We start from the raw sequence: 17,098 nt of genomic DNA, 5'->3' as shown, positions 1-17,098 counted from the left end.
GCCTGCACACTGCAGGTCAGGGAGTTAAACCTCCTCCAGGTTCCTCTGAAGTTTTAACTAGGGGCTGGAAAGGATCCAGTTTCTACCTGTTGCCATAAGAAAGCACAGCTGGGTACTTGCTGATGGACACACTGTTTACTGACAGGCAGAGACTTACACGTTTGGCTCACTGTTTTGCATGATTGTTCGTCAGTGGTACGGGCTGAAAATGAGAAGCAAATTAGTGCACAAAGTAGAAAAGATGCAAACATTTTTCACCCCCAGACTAGACATACCACACTGATCTGTTGGATGCATTGAAGGATATTACTAGATCTGCTTTCATAACTTTCTCAGTCAGCACATTCAAGATCATAACTATTCACTGTGCAGACCTGTTCTCCTTCCTGTCACTTTTTTTTTGTGTGCCAATTACCTTCAATCTGTGTGCTGTGGTTATATTTCCTTCTACCACTTGGATATAGTTTCTTGTTATTTATTTGATCAAAATCACTCACGATTTTGAGCAGTATTGTCAAATATCCAAATAGCCTTCTCTGCCGTATGGAAAACAGCCTCAGTTTCACTAGTTTTTGCACATAACTGAAACCTTCCATTCATTCTAACAATTGTCCTCTGCAACTTCTTCAGGACTTTGACACCCTTCCTAAAGTGCAGTGCCGTGAATCGGCTACAGTATTTCAGTTGAGGCCTAACCAGCGTCCTCTTTGCGTTCATCAACATATCTTTGCTTTTGTGTACTCTGCCTGTTTAAAAAGCCAAGGATTCTGTGTGGTTACTGAACATCCGTGTGTGCATGTGACTTTGCACACATTACTCACTTGTCAACCTGGCACAAGCCTTTTTTTAAATAATAAACACAGAAAATACCAGAAAAATATCAGCAGGTTGGGGAGCATCTGTGAAGAGAGAAACAAAGTCAACATCCCTAAAACTTGCAGTTCTGAGGAAGAATTACTGGGCATGAGATATTGACTCTTCACAGATGCTGCCAGACCTGTTGAGTTTCTGTAACAGCACTTTCTGTTTTAAATTTAGATCTCCAGCATCCGCAGTATTTTACCTTTATTTCAGCCTCCTCTCTTTGTTTACTTTTAATCTTTAGTCATCTAGGAAGCCCTTCCTTTTACTTTACTCTTTACTTAATTTCATTTTGTTCTCCATGGTAATGTGCCTTATCTCTAGCCCAAAGTATTTTCGCTTTGAAGGTCCCCATTCCTCAATAACTTCTGGTCTTTAATTCCATTTCAAATGGCCCATACACTTTTTCACCTCATTGAAACTTGCAGCTGAATATTTCCGCATTTGATTTTTCCTTTTATATTGTTATTCTAAGAACATTTTGATCTCTGGTTTCTAATTGCTCCAACTCTGAATCATGCTGTACTCAAGATAATTTGGGGTGACCACGGTGGCTCAGTGGTTAGTACTGCTACCTCACAGCACCAGGGACTCAGGTTCAATTCTGGCCTTGGGTGACTGTCTGTGAGGTGTTTGCACATTCTCCCTGTGTCTGCATGGGTTTCCTCTGGGTTCTCTAGTTTCCTCCCACAATCCAAAGATGTGCTGGTTAGGTGAATTAGCTGTGCTAAATTGGTTAAGGGTAAATATAGGGGAATGGGTCTGAGTGGGTTATTCTTTGGAGGGTCGGTGTGGACTTGTTGAGCTGAAGGGCCTGTTTCCACACACTGTAGGGATTCTATAAATAATTCATCACACAGAACTAGATCCAGCATTTTCTCCTTCATTGTTGGACAGGAAACATATTGATTCAGCAAAATTCTCTTCCACATATTTGAGAAATTTCTACCCAATTTTGGCCTTTATGATGCTATACTCCCACTCCAAGTTAGGAGAATTGAAGTCCCCCATTGTCACCACAGTAATGTGTAGCCGGCTCAGATTGCTATAACTTTCACAGACGTTGATGAGCTGTTAGCATTTTGTATCCAACTGTGAAGGTGGCTTTGAAAGGATGGTTGTCATGACTTCATTTAATATCAACAAACTGCTCTGTGTTCATTGGCAAGCCCACTGTGTAAATTGTAAATTCAAATAGAAAGAACACTTTTTACCATGTGGAATTCAAGGATGGAAGTGTCACTGGCTAAATAAATTCAACAGATTCTGAAGGCAAAATGTAACTGTATCTGCAGGCTAAGGTTACTGGTAATATATAATTAGTTGAATTTTTTTTTCTAATCCCTATAATAAATTATTAATACTGTAGTCATAAGCTGTTTTTCCCCTGAGTTGGGATTTAAACCTATGCCCCCAAAGTATTAGCCTAGCTTTCTGGATTGCTAGTCCAGTGACATTACCACTACACTACCACATACCCCCATATGGAAAAAAAAGGGGGTTAGGGGCCCGAGTGATATGGGCCACGGTGTAATTTGTGGCAGAATGACACGAGAAGTCCTGTGAAGTCTGTCTCTTAGGCCTTTGCAAAGCTGCTTGCTAGGCAGCAGCAAGTTGCTAATTAAGGAGGATTACAGTTTGTTAAACATACCTTACTACCAGCCCAACTAACCTTGTTCGATTCAGCTTCCTGTCCTACCAAACTGGCCAGACAAGCAAGACATTGAGAATTCTCGACATGGAAGTCACCAGATGCTCACAGCATTGCCATACCTTTTCATACTTTCCCTTTCAGTCAGAGATACCAGGCTCACATCACTTCTGTCTTGCCTGGCCAATTACTGCAGGTACGAAGGCAGGAACCCTCTCATGGTTGTCACCCAGCCTTAGTCAAGTCACTCAGGGTGTCCTGCTGAAGAGCAATTCCACTACCCATCCAGGTGTTTGGACATGGTCCTTCAGCTGCTTGGAGTGGTCAGAGTCAGGATGGCCTCCACGTAACGGGTTAGGAGCTACATTTCGGGCAGCTCAAAATCCATCTCGACTCTTTCTGCCTTATTATGGGCTGCTTTCCTCCTGCAATGAATTGAGGTGGGGGAAAGTGGGAGGCACAGCTATTAATTTTGGTTCAGACACTGGGGTGTTATGACTGAGTGATGAGGCAGTACAGAGGGCATGCAGGGTTAATGGTGTCAGGGATTGTGGTGGGTCTGAGTGAGTGAGTGAGGGAAGATGATGGAGAAGGTTGTGACAGTAGTAAATTGAGCCGTGTTGGGAGGTGGGTTCAGTAGCAGAGAAAGACTGAGTGTGATACTAAATGCAAACCGAAAAGACTGCGGATGCTGTAAATCAGAAATGAAAACAGAAAAGCTCAATAGGTCTGGCAGCACCTGTGGACAGAAATCAGAGTTGACACTTTGGGTCGGGTTCTGAGGAAGGGCCACTGGACCTGAAACGTTAACTCTGATTTCTCTCCATGGATGCTGCCAGACCTGCTGAGCATTTCCATCAATTTCTGTTTTAGTTGTTGTAGGCTGAGTGTGTGCTATTGGAGAGAAGCTAGTGGCATTAATGCTGGCAGAATGGAGAAGGTCCCCTTCCTATCATGCTGGCCATTCCGCCAAATGGCTGAGACTGGCATGCTCTGGTGTCATGGCCCGCACTCCTAGTCTTGGGAGAACGGTGGCACAGTGGTTAGCACTGCTGCCTCACAGCGCTAGAGATCCGGGTTCAATTCCCGCCTCAGGTGACTAACTGTGTGGAGTTTGCACATTCTCCCTGTGTCTGCGTGGGTTTCCTCCGGGTACTCCGGTTTCCTCCCACAGTCCAAAGATGTGCAGGTCAGGTGAATTGGCCATGCTAAATTGCCCGTAGTGTTAGGTAAGGGGTAAATGTAGGGGTATGGGTGGGTTGCACTTCGGCGGGGCGGTGTGGACTTGTTGGGCCGAAGGGCCTGTTTCCACACTGTAAGTAATCTAATCTAATCTAAAAAAGACACACCCCAACTGTGCATTAGCCCTTCCAGTAAGAACTCCAGGTCTCTGCCCAAATAGTGGGTCAGCAATTTCCACTTGTCAGCCTTGTCCATGGAAAGTGTCAGCAACCATGCCCAGCAGCTCCACACTTCCACTGTGTGGACAGTAGGCTGTTAAAGATGGTGCTGCTCCAAAGGATTTTAGTCAATTCCAGGATATCCGGTGACTGGTGAGTTGTTCCGGAATGGGTGCATGCTAAGATGGGGCTAGGATGGGATGAGAGATGGAGTAGTTAATGGAGCGAGTTTGGTAAGAAATGGCTCAAAACCTTGCTAGGTCTCATGGTGAAAACCGTTAAAAAAAACTCAACACAACCTGCATGTGGTTAAGATTCAATTTATGGTCACCATTCCTTTGACTAACTTTATATTCCAAATTTATTAATTGACTGTAAATTAAATCGGCATGATGAAATTTGATAAGGAATCATTAGCCCAGGGCTGTGAATTACCAGCCCAGTGACATCATTTCACAGAGTAGGACATTTGGATCTTAATGTTTGTTTTGCCACTCAGAATTAACATGGTGGATCTTCCAACTTTGAAGTCACCATCAACCTTTGTGAAGTTTTTGTGTCTCGGTTGGTAGTGTCTCGGTTGCTAGTTGGTAGTCTTGGACGGCCAACTAGACTCAAGGACTTGATTGTTATGCAAGGGATGTTCATGATATAGTCCAGCAGGTTGTCCTCTAGCTTGTAACTCATTCCAACATTCCACACCATTCTCCAAGAAGAGATATGGGTGTGAGGATATGCTAAGTAAAACGACAACTCTTGCTGGGTGATCTGTATTGACCTCATAATTTTGTTGTCTTGTTTCACCTTTTTGCAACAAAAAGTCCCTGATTATCAGCCAGTGACACAGACAAACTCAGAGGACTGCATAACTTCAAAGAAATGGCTTGAAAAGTATGGATTGAAGGTGCGGAGATTGTCTTTCTATGATGCCCTTGCGGATTGTGCTTTTCGACATTCTGATGGTGTAGTGGATATAAAAGGGAAGCCTGTGAATGAAAACCTGCAGACTGATGCAGTAAGTGATACTTCAAAATTAATTTAAAAGCAGTTAATTGCAATGTAGATTGAAGTCAAAGTTTCCATTAATTACTGGAAATGTAATTTTAGATCTTTTAAAAATTGTTATAATCTGTTCCTATCTTTCTCAAAACTCGTGTTTACTTCCCTCCAATCAGTTTGCACCCTTGGTAGAGTACTGCATCAGTTCTTAACAAAATCTAACATAATATCCTTTGTGACTCCGAGGGAAACTTTCTCTCCTTGTTTTTCTCCAGTTGTCTGCAGCTTTTTGCGTGTTTGAGCCCAGCATCCTCCTCGGTTGCCACTCCATTGATATGCAGCTGCTTCCCCGGTTCCATTCTTACCCGCCTCATTGTAGCCAGAGAATTACTTGCAAAGGATTCTCTTTCTCCTCTTGCAGTGTTATCTTTGGTGTCCCCTAAAAATCACTCCTTGGCATCCTCCTAGCTCCCATGGTCTCTCTGCAACACAATCAGGAAACACGGAATTAGTTTTCAAGTGTAGGCTAATAACAGTCAACTCAATCTCATCGCCACCTTGCTTGACTTTTCCACTTAGTTATCCGAGTGCTTATCTGACATCCAGCACAAGAGCAACAAACGTTTCCTTCCGCTTTATTTTGGGAAAACTGAAGCCATTGTTTTCAATCCACACTCCAAACTAGCTACCGATGCCATTTCTGGCAACAGTCCGAGGTTAAACCAGTCTGATTTCAATCTTAGTTCATACTTGATCTGAGGTCGTCTTTCAACTTCATATCTTACCATCATTGAGATTGCCTGTTTCCACCTCCGTAAGAGTTTCCTGGACTTGTCGCAGTATCAGCTCATCCACTGCTGAAACTTTTATTCAGGACTTTGTTGTATCTGGATTTGCAACTCTAATATGCATCTGCATGCTGTACCATTAAGATCATCCACAGCCTTTCTTCCTTAATCTTAAGTCACACCCAGAATCATTGGGCTGTTTCTCCTGTACTTGTAGACCTGCATTGGCTCTCAGAACATAGAACAGTACAGCATAGGAATGGGCCCATCGGCCCATGTTGATGTGCCAAACATGACGCTAAATTAAACTAATCCCTTCAACCTGCCTTTGGTCCATATCCCTCCGTTTTTTTGCAATATTCATATGCTTATCCAGAAGTTCCTGGAACACCCTTATCATAGCTGCCTCCTCTACCACCACGGCAGCTCATTCCAGACTGTGTGAAAAACTTGTCCCGCACATCTCCTTTGAACTTTCCCTCTCTCACCTTAAATACATGCCCCCTAGTATTAGACATGTCAACTCTGGGGAATAAAAAGTTCTGATCATCAACCCTATTTTATAATTTTATAATTTGGACGTGCCGGTGTTGGACTGGGGTGTACAAAGTTAAAAATCACACAACACCAGGTTATAGTCCAATAGGTTTATTTGAAAGTTCCTTGAGTAGGTGGTTGTGCTCTGAAAGCTCATGCTTCCAAATAAACCTGTTGGACTATAACCTGGTGTTAAGTGATTTTTAACTTTATAATTGTATAGATTTCTATCAAGTCTTCCCTCAGTCTCTTCCCCTCTGGAAAAAACAACTTGGATTTTTGTAGCCTCTCCAAATAGCCCATACCCTCTAATCCAGGCAGCATCTTGGTAAACCTCTTCTGCACCCTCTCCAACACCGTCACATCTTTCCTGTAATGTGCCGACCTGCAATACTCTTAAGTGTGGCTTAACCAAAGATTGTAAAACTGCTCTTGTTCAAGCAACATCCTGGTTTTTCATTTTAATTTTACATTAGCAATTTTCGCCATTAGTACTAAGATCCTTTAGCTTTACACATTTCTGTTTGAATGTACGCATCATTTCCTGCATAACAACAAGAATGATACTTCAAAAGTACTTCATTGGTTGTAAGGTTCTTTGAGACATCCAGTTGTCATGAAAGGTGCTATATAAATGCAGGGCCTTTAATTTCTTTTGAATTGATGCACACAACCCCACGAGCTGGTGGAGTAAACCAGTGTTATACTGCCCTCTAGTGATCCGAATTGTCCAAAATTTCAAATCAGATGCTACAAATGTTGAGTTAGGATATCATGAAAGTTCCAGAATGATTACATTACTTCATAGGGCCTTTTGGCCTATTACATCTATGCCCGCTCTCTGCATGTGCAATTCAGCTGGACCTGCTCCCCTGCAACTTCTTCTGCAGATGTTTTCTATCCTCTCAAGGATAAAATACCGTCCTCCTTAGTGTTTGATGGAGGCATTTTGAAACATAGAGGAGGAGTAGCTATACATATTCAGTTTATATATATAGTAAAATCAATTCAGAGCACATTGTAGATGTTTCCTGGGATCTAGTATCACTTGTGTAATTCACTTTTGTCTGGGTTTTGATAAATCTCCTGTAATGAGTATGGTTAAAGAACAACGGGCACAGTTCAGAATGAGGACCTGGACACAATGAGTAGTAGAGGAACCACCATCAGGCCAATACGACAGTGCATTTTTCTCCTTGATCACTGTAAGGAGTCAGCAATTCCTTTTTTCCACATGTTGGGAAGGACACCTTGCCTTTAATGTGGGCAAGTAAAGGACATGTTTCTTTGATGAATTTAAGGTTAAGCAAATTACCTTCCACTTTGCAGCAGTGATGAAGGGGTATGTTCAGAGTTAAAACCTGCCTCTAGAGTCAAGCAGATTGACACGTCCTCCTTCAGCTTTTGCACTGTTTGGTTAGGCCTGAAGTTCATATGTAATTCAGTAAAGGTGGCGAGCAACCCTCTGGCCCAGATATTCCGATGGCCAGATAGTCTTTGGAGCAGTGTAGACTGAAAGTTACGCATTGGGATTGTGTGGAGATCTCAGACACTGCTGATTTTCTGTGAGTTGCTTGAAAAATTGAATTTTCTGATCGGTGATTCTCCTGTGTCTGAAGCCCTTGGAAAATGTTTCCTAAAGTCACAGTGCTCACACAGTTATGACTCAATTCAGTTTAATAGTTAGCGTCAGAGGATTAAAAACCTAATCTAATTCCTGGATAGCTATTAAAATGAGCACTAATGCCCAATCACTGATATCCCCAGAGTTGCATGGCACGTTGCCCCCAAAGTTCTGGACTCTATGACCCCACCCCCTACCCATGACGTGACACCATTTGCCAATCCACCAGAACCGAGACTTACCCATGAGTTATCACACCCCTACCTGACCCAACTCAACACTCTCCCTTCCCATTGGAGTTGACACCCTCTGACTCAATCTAACAGCATCACCTCTGACACCCAACTTGACCTGACAAACCCATGGCCGCAGTACACTAGGCCCCCTCCCCCCAGACACACCTGCCCACCCTCCTGTACCCCTCTATCCCCAACCCTTCATAAACACTCACTCACTTACCTGACAATCTACTCACCTCACCCGCCTGGCACTCTATCCCCTTATTTACCTGCCACATTACCCTCCGTGCCTATCCACCTGGCATCCTACCCATCTCACTTAACATTTCACACCTTTCCTCAGTTGCTAACAGATGGGTTTTTGGACCTTTAACTCATATAACTCCTGAACTTAGGCAGTATGTGTCATAGAAAGGGGGAGTGTCTTGTCCTGCAGTGCCAGTCTTGTGCTGATTTTGCCTTGGAGTTAGTGATGGCCAGCTTGCAATGTGCGGTTGATGCCTACAGTATGAGTTCAATTCCTGCACTGGCTGAGGTTATCATTGAAGGATTCTCCTTCTCAACCTTTCCCTGAGGTGTGGTAGCCCTCAGGTTAAACCACCACCACTCTCTAACAAGAGTAGGACTGTGGTGACCTTACCTTTATTTCTTCCTGGTTTTCCTCCAATGTTACACATTCAGAAATGGAATTGTTAGTTGGCTTGAAACTTGGTTTAATACTGGCAGTGGGAGATAAGACAGTGATCAGATATTTACTATTAGATTTTTTTCCCCCATTTTAACTGTTTTCAGTAGATAAAAATCAAATTTAACTTATCTTTTATTTCTGCTTATCATTGTCATAAAGCTTCACCTATCAATATTTTAAACTATAGTTGAGACCTGATGTGGAAGCTGCAAAAATACTTGGCTCCATTTCACTGATGACTGTGAACTGAGGTCATTCCTTTGGTTCAGTAAAGCACTGAATCTGAAGACTGTCAGACCAGTCCTGTCGCTATGGGTGTTATGTCTTCATTCCACTAACACTGTACTGATTGAAGATTTATTTAAAAACTTCCATTTGAACAGGAAACTAGAGTGAAACTGGTGAACGCCAAGTACTGTGGCCGCTTTGCACACACTCGATGGAAGAACGGCTCTGTAATGCATGTTTACGTAACTGCAGAGAAACGCAAACAGTACAAACAGAGAATGAAGACTGCATTGGACCAGATCCAAAGGAGGTAAGTTTGAAACCTGGACCTGGTATTGGATGAGGATATTTCAGATGCTGTGCTTAATGTCAGTGTTGCAGCTTTGAATTGGATATAATGCGTACTGAAACTGGTGATCAGCTTAGCTGTATGCTTGTAAAGGAAAATTATTGCAGTGCAGGAGAAGGCCTTTTGGCCCATCATTCCTGCACCAGCAAATCTCTAATTACACATAAACAATTGGCTTCAGTCCTATCCTTTACCAAGTGGCTTTCTGGAATAGAACACACACAGACACATCACTTACCTGTGACCTAGGTGACTGTGCACTTGTGGTACTCTGCAGTCTGTCATTCCAGCAGCTGCCACAGCCCTCTCCACCTCTTTGGCTCTGTTGAGCACTAGAGCTGCCAGCTGCTGGTTGGCTGGCAGTTGTCAGGAGTTGAGACTTCTGCCCACTCTCCTAAAGTCTTAATACTTGAATGGCAACTGTTGGTGTTGCAGCTGCTGGTTGACTCGTAGTTGAGTTTGGCATTCCCAAAAAAAGAGGCAGTGGGGTTGTGGGGGTTGGGGAGTTGGGCGGGGGCGGGGGTTAGCGAGGGAGGGCGGTAGTAGTGGTCAGCAAGTGAGACCCTAGATACCTCAACGAGATTCTGCTGGAAGCACAGGTATTTAGATCCAGTGACAGTGGAAAAAAACAATATGTAGTCAAGATTTAATTTTCTGGGGGCTATCAACTGACCCTTGCCCTGAGGATACCCGTCAGAAAGAGTCTTTCACATTTCAAGGAGGCTGCTTGCTAAGCTTCATCCACAGATTCCCAACTGGGAACAGGCTTTGAAATTTTTCTTTGGCAGTCAGCCAGCCTTTTCTGCAGACTTCCAGCTGGGGGAGTGGCCTATAAATGTTATACTGGGCTGTCAGTCACCATCGTCTCCTGGATTAGTGGTGCTGGAAGAGCACAGCAGTTCAGGCAGCATCCAAGTAGCTTCGAAATCAATGTTTCGGGCAAAAGCCCATCATCTGTATGTTATACCGTTACTCCCTATTCACCACAATCTGATTTTTAGTTCATAAAAAATTGGCTAGTTGTTGATTCATTTTTGCAAATTTCATTCTTGTACTTCACTCAAACTTATCGTTGGTTTTGGTGTTTTTTTGCCCATTCTGCACAAGTCAGTTTAAAGGGGATTTTCTCACAATTTGCGAATTTTGTTTTGTTAATTTTCTCTCTTTATGCCACAGTGTTCTCTGAAGAGCACCTTCATAATGTCTCCCTCCCTTTCATTTCGCATTCACCCCTCCCACCCATTAAACCCTCTTTTACATTCGAATGTTCCTCCTTTTTATGAAATTTTATTGCTTCCTCAACAAGTATTCACGTGATGCATTCACTCCTTTCACCCCATTCCATGTCAACAGCCTCATACTAAAAATCAGTCTTTCATGTGATCTGGGCATCACTGACAAGACCAATATTACGTTCCCATCCCTAATTGCCCTAGAACCTAAATGCTCAGCCTTTTCGGTCAGCCTCATTGCTGTCGGTTTGGAGTCACTTGTAGGCCAGATCAGTTAAGGATGAAAGACTTCCTTCCACGACGGGCCAAATGGATTTTGAAAACGCGATGGTTTCCATATCACTGTTACTGAGACTAGTTTTCTACTTCAGTCTTGATAACTGAATTTGAATCCTACTCGCCACTATAGTGAAATTTGAACCTGTGTCCCCATATAGTGTGGTGACACCATATAATACTTTTCACTGTATTTTGTAATGAAAAACATGTGACAATAAAATAAATCAAATCGAATCAGACCACTAGTCTGGACCTTTGCATTGCTAGTCTTGTGACTTTACCACGACACCACCATCTCCTCCTTCCTATCCTCAAACTTGAAGCATCCATATATTAGTCTAGCTTTCTAAACATTTTGTTTCCATCTGTAATACATTCAACTCCAAGAACATGTAAACTCCACCTCCCATCTTCTTGATGATAAATCTGTCATTAACACGCCCATGGCTCAACTTCCTGCCTTAGGAAGTGCTGATTGTTGGATACTTGGCAACAAAAGCACAATCATCTCCCACAGCCCATGCCGGCAAGCAGTAGGAGTAGGCCATTCGGCCCCTCGAGCTGCTACGCCATTCAATAGGATCATGAATGATCAGACACTCCTCACATCCACTTTCCTGCCTTTTCCACATCATCGTTGATTTGTCTACTGCTCAAGAATCTAATACGACTGATGCTCATGCCATTAAAACAATAACACCAACAATGGCCCGAAGAGCTGTATAATGGATGGAAGCCAAAAAAAGACATTAGGATATATGACTTCAGGCTTGGTCAAAGAGACAGGATTTAAAGAAGATCTTAGAGTATAGAAAGGGAGGAAGGAATTCCCAAACATGGAGCCTGACAGGCTGAAAACAGTGCTATTAATACTAGGCAACATCTCACTGATGACTGTGAATTGAGGTCATTCCTTTAGTTCAGTAAAGCACTGAATCTGAAGACTGTCAGACCAGTCAAAGAATGTCATGTCGCTATGGGTGTTATGTCTTTATTCCACTAACGCTGTACTGATTGAAGATTTATCTTAGTTTCCTGTTCAAACGGAAGTTTTATCAATGGGGAAAGGGAAAAGTGATGCGCAGTGCTAACTGGAAAATGGCTGATGGTCATACTGAAAACTTGAATTGCGGACCTAGCCATGCCCCTACCCACATTGTTCCAGTGCAACTACAGCATTGGCATCAGTTTGACAGCAGTATGTCCTGTCCATAAAAGCAGAATCTGTTCGCTGAGCTGGGAATTTGTGTTGCAGACGTTTCGTCCCCTGTCTAGGTGACATCCTCAGTGCTTGGGAGCCTCCTGTGAAGCGCTTCTGTGATGATTCCTCCGGCATTTATAGTGGTTTGAATCTGCCGCTTCCGGTTGTCAGTTCTAGCTGTCTGCTGCAGTGGTCGGTATATTGGGTCCAGGTTGATGTGCTTATTGATTAAATCTGTGGATGAGTGCCATGCCTCTAGGAATTCCCTGGCTGTTCTCTGTTTGGCTTGTCCTATAATAGTAGTGTTGTCCGGTTGAACTCATGTTGCTTGTCATCTGCGTGTGTGGCTACTAAGGATAGCTGGTCGTGTCATCTCGTGGCTAGTTGGTGTTCATGGATGCGGATCGTTAGCTATCTTCCTGTTTGTCCTTCGTAATCATTAAAAACACAGAAATAGAGAACACACACCGGATCATAAACGCCACACTCACAGGAATCCGATTCACTAGAGAGGAAGAAAAGGACAACCAACCCCCATTCCTAGATGTGATGGTACAGAGAACACCAAACGGAGAATTCACCACAAAGGTATACAGGAAAGCCACACACACAGACCAAGTCCTAAACTACGAAAGCAACCAGCTCAACACACACAAAAGAAATTGCATCAAGACACTGTTCAAAAGGGCCACAACACACTGCAGTACACCAGAACTGCAAAAAGAGGCAGCAGAACACCTATATAATGTATTCGCCAAAAACGGATACCCGCGCAATTTCATCAACACTACATAGGACAAACAGGAAGACAGCTAACGATCCGCATCCATGAACGCCAACTAACCACGAAATGACACGACCAGCTATCCTTAGTAGCCACTCACGCCGATGACAAGCAACATGAGTTCGACCGGGACAACACTACTATTATAGGACAAGCCAAACAGAGAACAGCCAGGGAATTCCTAGAGGCATGGCATTCATCCACAGATTCAATCAATAAGCACATCAACCTGGACCCAATATACCGACCACTGCAACGGACAGCTGGAACTGACAACCGGAAGCGGCAGAGACAAACCACTATAAATACCGGAGGAAACATCACAAAAGCGCTTCACAGGAGGCTCCCAAGCACTGATGATGTCTCTAGACAGGGGACGAAACGTCTGCAACACAAATTCCCAGCTTGGTGAACAGAACCACAACAATGAGCACCCGAGCTACAAATTTTGATAAAAGCAGGACAAATGCAATCTGGCAAAATACCACTGCACCTAGTTACACCCAATCATTAACAAAGTGACAGAAGGTGTGGGCGACAGCTTTATCGGGCAGCAGTTACACAGCTGTAACTTTGCCGGGGGCACTGACCTCATTACATCCTCGGTTGTGAAATGGTCAATAGAGCTGAACTTCAGAGTTCAGGTGAAAGTGAGTGCTGTGACATCAAAGTGGAGGGTGGAGCAGGACTGTGGTCTGTCCACGGTTGGAGCAAAATGGTCATGTTCCATGAAAGAATAAAAAGCAAATTCTATAGTCAAAGAAGCAGAGTAAAATTTAATGAATGTTTTGTAACATCAATATAGTAAATACTTTATATACAAATAATACTGATTACACATGTTATCTAAGAGCACGTCAAACTCCTGTGACCTTGGGAGTCCAAGTAATAGGTATCGTTGGGATCTTTGGGTCTACTGGGCTTTGATCTGGGCCTTTTGGGTTATTAGTCTCGGGCTTTAAGTACACACTCTAATTAAGTTAAGGACTGATAGATGTTAAGAATGAAAAAATAATAATTCAAATATGAAAAGCTGTATTTCTTTTCTTATTCTGAGCACCTTTATCCTCCCAATTTATTCAATTAATATTTAATGAGTTGGCTGCTTAAAACCAAATCAAAGATCACCTTAGATCTCATTCCATACTCTAGCCATCACTTAGAGTCATAGAGATGTACAGCATGGAAACATACCCTTCAGTCCAACTTGTCCATTCCAGCAGATATTCCAACCCAATCTAGTGTCACCTGCCAGCATCCAGCCCATATCCCTCCAAACCCTTCCTATTCATATAACCATCCAAATGCCTCTTAAATGTTGCAATTGTACCAGCCTCCACCACTTCCTCTGGCAGCACATTCCACACATACACCACCCTCTGCATGAAAAGGTTGCCCCATAGCTATCTATATCTTTCTCGTCTCACCCTAAACCTATGCCATCTAGTTCTGGACTCTCCTATCCCAGGGAAAAGACTTTGTTTATCCATGCTCCTCATGATTTTATAAATCTTTGTAAGGTCACACCTCAGCCTCCGACGCTCCAGGGAAAACAGCCCTAGTCTCTTCAACCTCTCCTTATAGCTCAAATCCTCCAACCCTGGCAACATCCTTGTAAATCCTTTTTGAAGCCTTCCAAGTTTCACAACATCGGAAAGAGACCAGAATTGCAGGCAATATTCCAACAGTGGCCTAACCAATGTCCTGTACAGCCGCAACATGACCTCCCAACTCATGTACTCAATACTCTGACCAATAAAGGAAAGCATACCAAACGCCTTCTTCACTATCCTATCTATCTGTAACTCTACTTGCAACGAGCTATGGACCTGCACTCCAAGGTCTCTTTGTTCAGCAACACTCCTTAAGTCCTTACTATTAAGTGTATAAGTCCTGTTAAGAGTTGCTTTCCCAAAATTAAACTCCATCTGCCACTCCTCATCCCATTGGCCCATCTGATCAAGATCCCATTGTAATCTGAGGTAACCTTCTTCGCTGTTCACTGCACCTCAAATTTTGGTGTCATCTGCAAACTTACAACTGTACCTCTTTGGTCACATTCAAGTCATTTATATAAATGATGAAAAGTAATGGACCCAGCACTGATCCTTGTGGCACTCCATTGGTTGCAGGCCTCCAATTTGAAAAATAACACTCCACCATCACCTGTCTTCAACCTTCAAGCCAGTTCTGTATCCAAATGGCTAGTTCTCCCTGTATTCCATGAGAACTAACCTTGCTAACCAGTCTCCCATGGGCAACCTTGTCGAACGCCTTAATCAAGTCCATATAGATAACGTCAACCACTCTGCCCTCATCAATTCTCTTTGTTACGTCTTCAAAAAAACTCAATCAAGTTTGTGAGACATGATTTCCCATGCACAAGGCCAATAAAGGAAATCATACCAAATGCCGCCTTCACTCTCCTATCTACCTGTGACTCTACTTTCAAGGACCTATGAACCTGCATTCCAAGGTCTCTTTGTTCAGCAACACGCCCTAGGACCTTACCATTAAATGTATAAGTCCTGTTGACTATCTCTAATCAGTCCTTGCTTTTCCAAATACATGTAAATCCTGTCCCTCAGGATTCCCTCCCAACAACTTGACCACCACTGATGTCAGGCTCACTGGTCTATAGTTTCCTGGCTTGTTTTTGCTGATACATTTTCTTGCAGTTTGTGTTTTCATGTGATCTAATTTTTTTTAAGACCTATGTCCATTGGCCTATGTGATCTATTTCTGCACCACTAGGTACAGAACTTCCTCAGGGCTCTTAAACATTGTCAAATTTGGCTTCCTCCCCACTGCAGCACATACCTGGGATAGTCTGCTTCAATAAAAATGGAAATTCAGGGATAGTGTTGCGCACCCATTCTATCTCAGTTGCACATTGAATTATCACGGTCTTTGCTGTATATAAAATTGCTATGGCTAACTGAACCATTCAAAATGATGACTGTTTTCACCCACACTGGCAGTACACTTGGTATACAAGTTGATACCAGTTTTTGCAGAGATCTTTCAAGGTGTCAAAGATGAATGCATCTATCAATGTCAACTGTACTTGTAATAGATACTCGATAGTCTTTGTATCCAGAAATGTATGGACAAACTCTGTTCATCATTGCACCTAAAAAAAAATGGAATACGTCATAGATTGTAAAGTTCATTTGTACTGAATTATTCTTCTGGTTTCATTCTTTGTTCATAGAATTGACTGGCTTCAGCAGGGGAGTAGAGAGCTCTTTGGGACTATAATTGAGGATCAGATTTACATCCTAATTGACACCTCTCAATCCATGGACGATAAAATGGAGATGGTGCAAAGAAAGATCTTTCAACTCATGCAGGTTTATTACTTCAAAGTTCTGGCTTTTGTGACATTTTATTTCTAAGTTAAGAAGCATTTTTTAAAAATTAGCTACATATTATAAGTTGAATGATTTGGTCCAATGTAATATTTCATGACAAATCCTCTAAATGTTGATTTAATACAGTGGGACGTGCTGCCGATCAACAATTTTCCATTCAATCGCCCTAGGGACGTTGAAGGTTCCAGCTTCTAAGAGGATTTTTGTTGCAAATCACTTGCAACAAATCACTTTACTAATTACTAGTTCTAGTCCATTAAGGCTGTGCTGTCATGAAAATTGAATTTGTTCAGCCAATTTCTGGAGGACATTTGAGAGAAGCTCCATGTTAGTTATCACTCCAATATAAGGCTGTTGTTTACAATATAAAGAGTGAATGTGCTGTGCATGATATAAAAGAAATGTTCTAACCCAACACTGGTGGAATGACTTAGTCCAAGCACATGAACCTTTGGAATTTTAGCATTTATTGCTAAAGGAATAGCATATAAAAGTAGGGAAGTGTTGCTGCAGCTGTGCAAGGTATTAATGAGACCATACCTGGAGTAATGCGTACAGTTTTGGTCCCCTTACTTGAGAAGGGATGTAGTTGCATTGGAGTCTGTTCTGAGGAGATTCACTGGATTGATTCCTGAGATGATGTGTTTGTCTTGTGAAGAAAGATTGAGCAATTTATGCCGATTCTCTCTGAAACTTTGAAGAATGAGAGGAAAGCTAAAAGGGGATTGACAAAGCACTCATAGAAAAGATGTTTCCTCATGAGGGGCACTCTAGAACAAGACATCAGAATTCTAACATAAGAGGTAGCAGACTTAAAACCAAGATGAGAAGAAATTAATTCTCTTAAAGGGTCGTGAATCTGTG

At 42.6% G+C, this 17,098-nt stretch overlaps 1 protein-coding gene across 1 annotated transcript in view; it reads left to right on the top strand.

The window, feature by feature from the left end:
- The window catches only part of LOC140481049 (von Willebrand factor A domain-containing protein 3B-like), a 162,519-nt gene that overhangs the window by 51,897 nt on the left and 93,524 nt on the right, over window positions 1–17,098 (top strand). The window contains exons 9-11 of the mRNA XM_072576643.1: window positions 4,734–4,927; window positions 9,171–9,325; window positions 16,075–16,213. Coding sequence (XP_072432744.1) covers window positions 4,734–4,927; window positions 9,171–9,325; window positions 16,075–16,213 — 488 coding nt within the window. The remainder of the gene's footprint in view (window positions 1–4,733; window positions 4,928–9,170; window positions 9,326–16,074; window positions 16,214–17,098) is intronic.

The sequence above is a fragment of the Chiloscyllium punctatum genome, chromosome 9 (assembly GCF_047496795.1).
Source record: "Chiloscyllium punctatum isolate Juve2018m chromosome 9, sChiPun1.3, whole genome shotgun sequence".
Taxonomy (NCBI): domain Eukaryota; kingdom Metazoa; phylum Chordata; class Chondrichthyes; order Orectolobiformes; family Hemiscylliidae; genus Chiloscyllium; species Chiloscyllium punctatum.
This window is presented reverse-complemented; position numbering and strand designations above follow the sequence as displayed.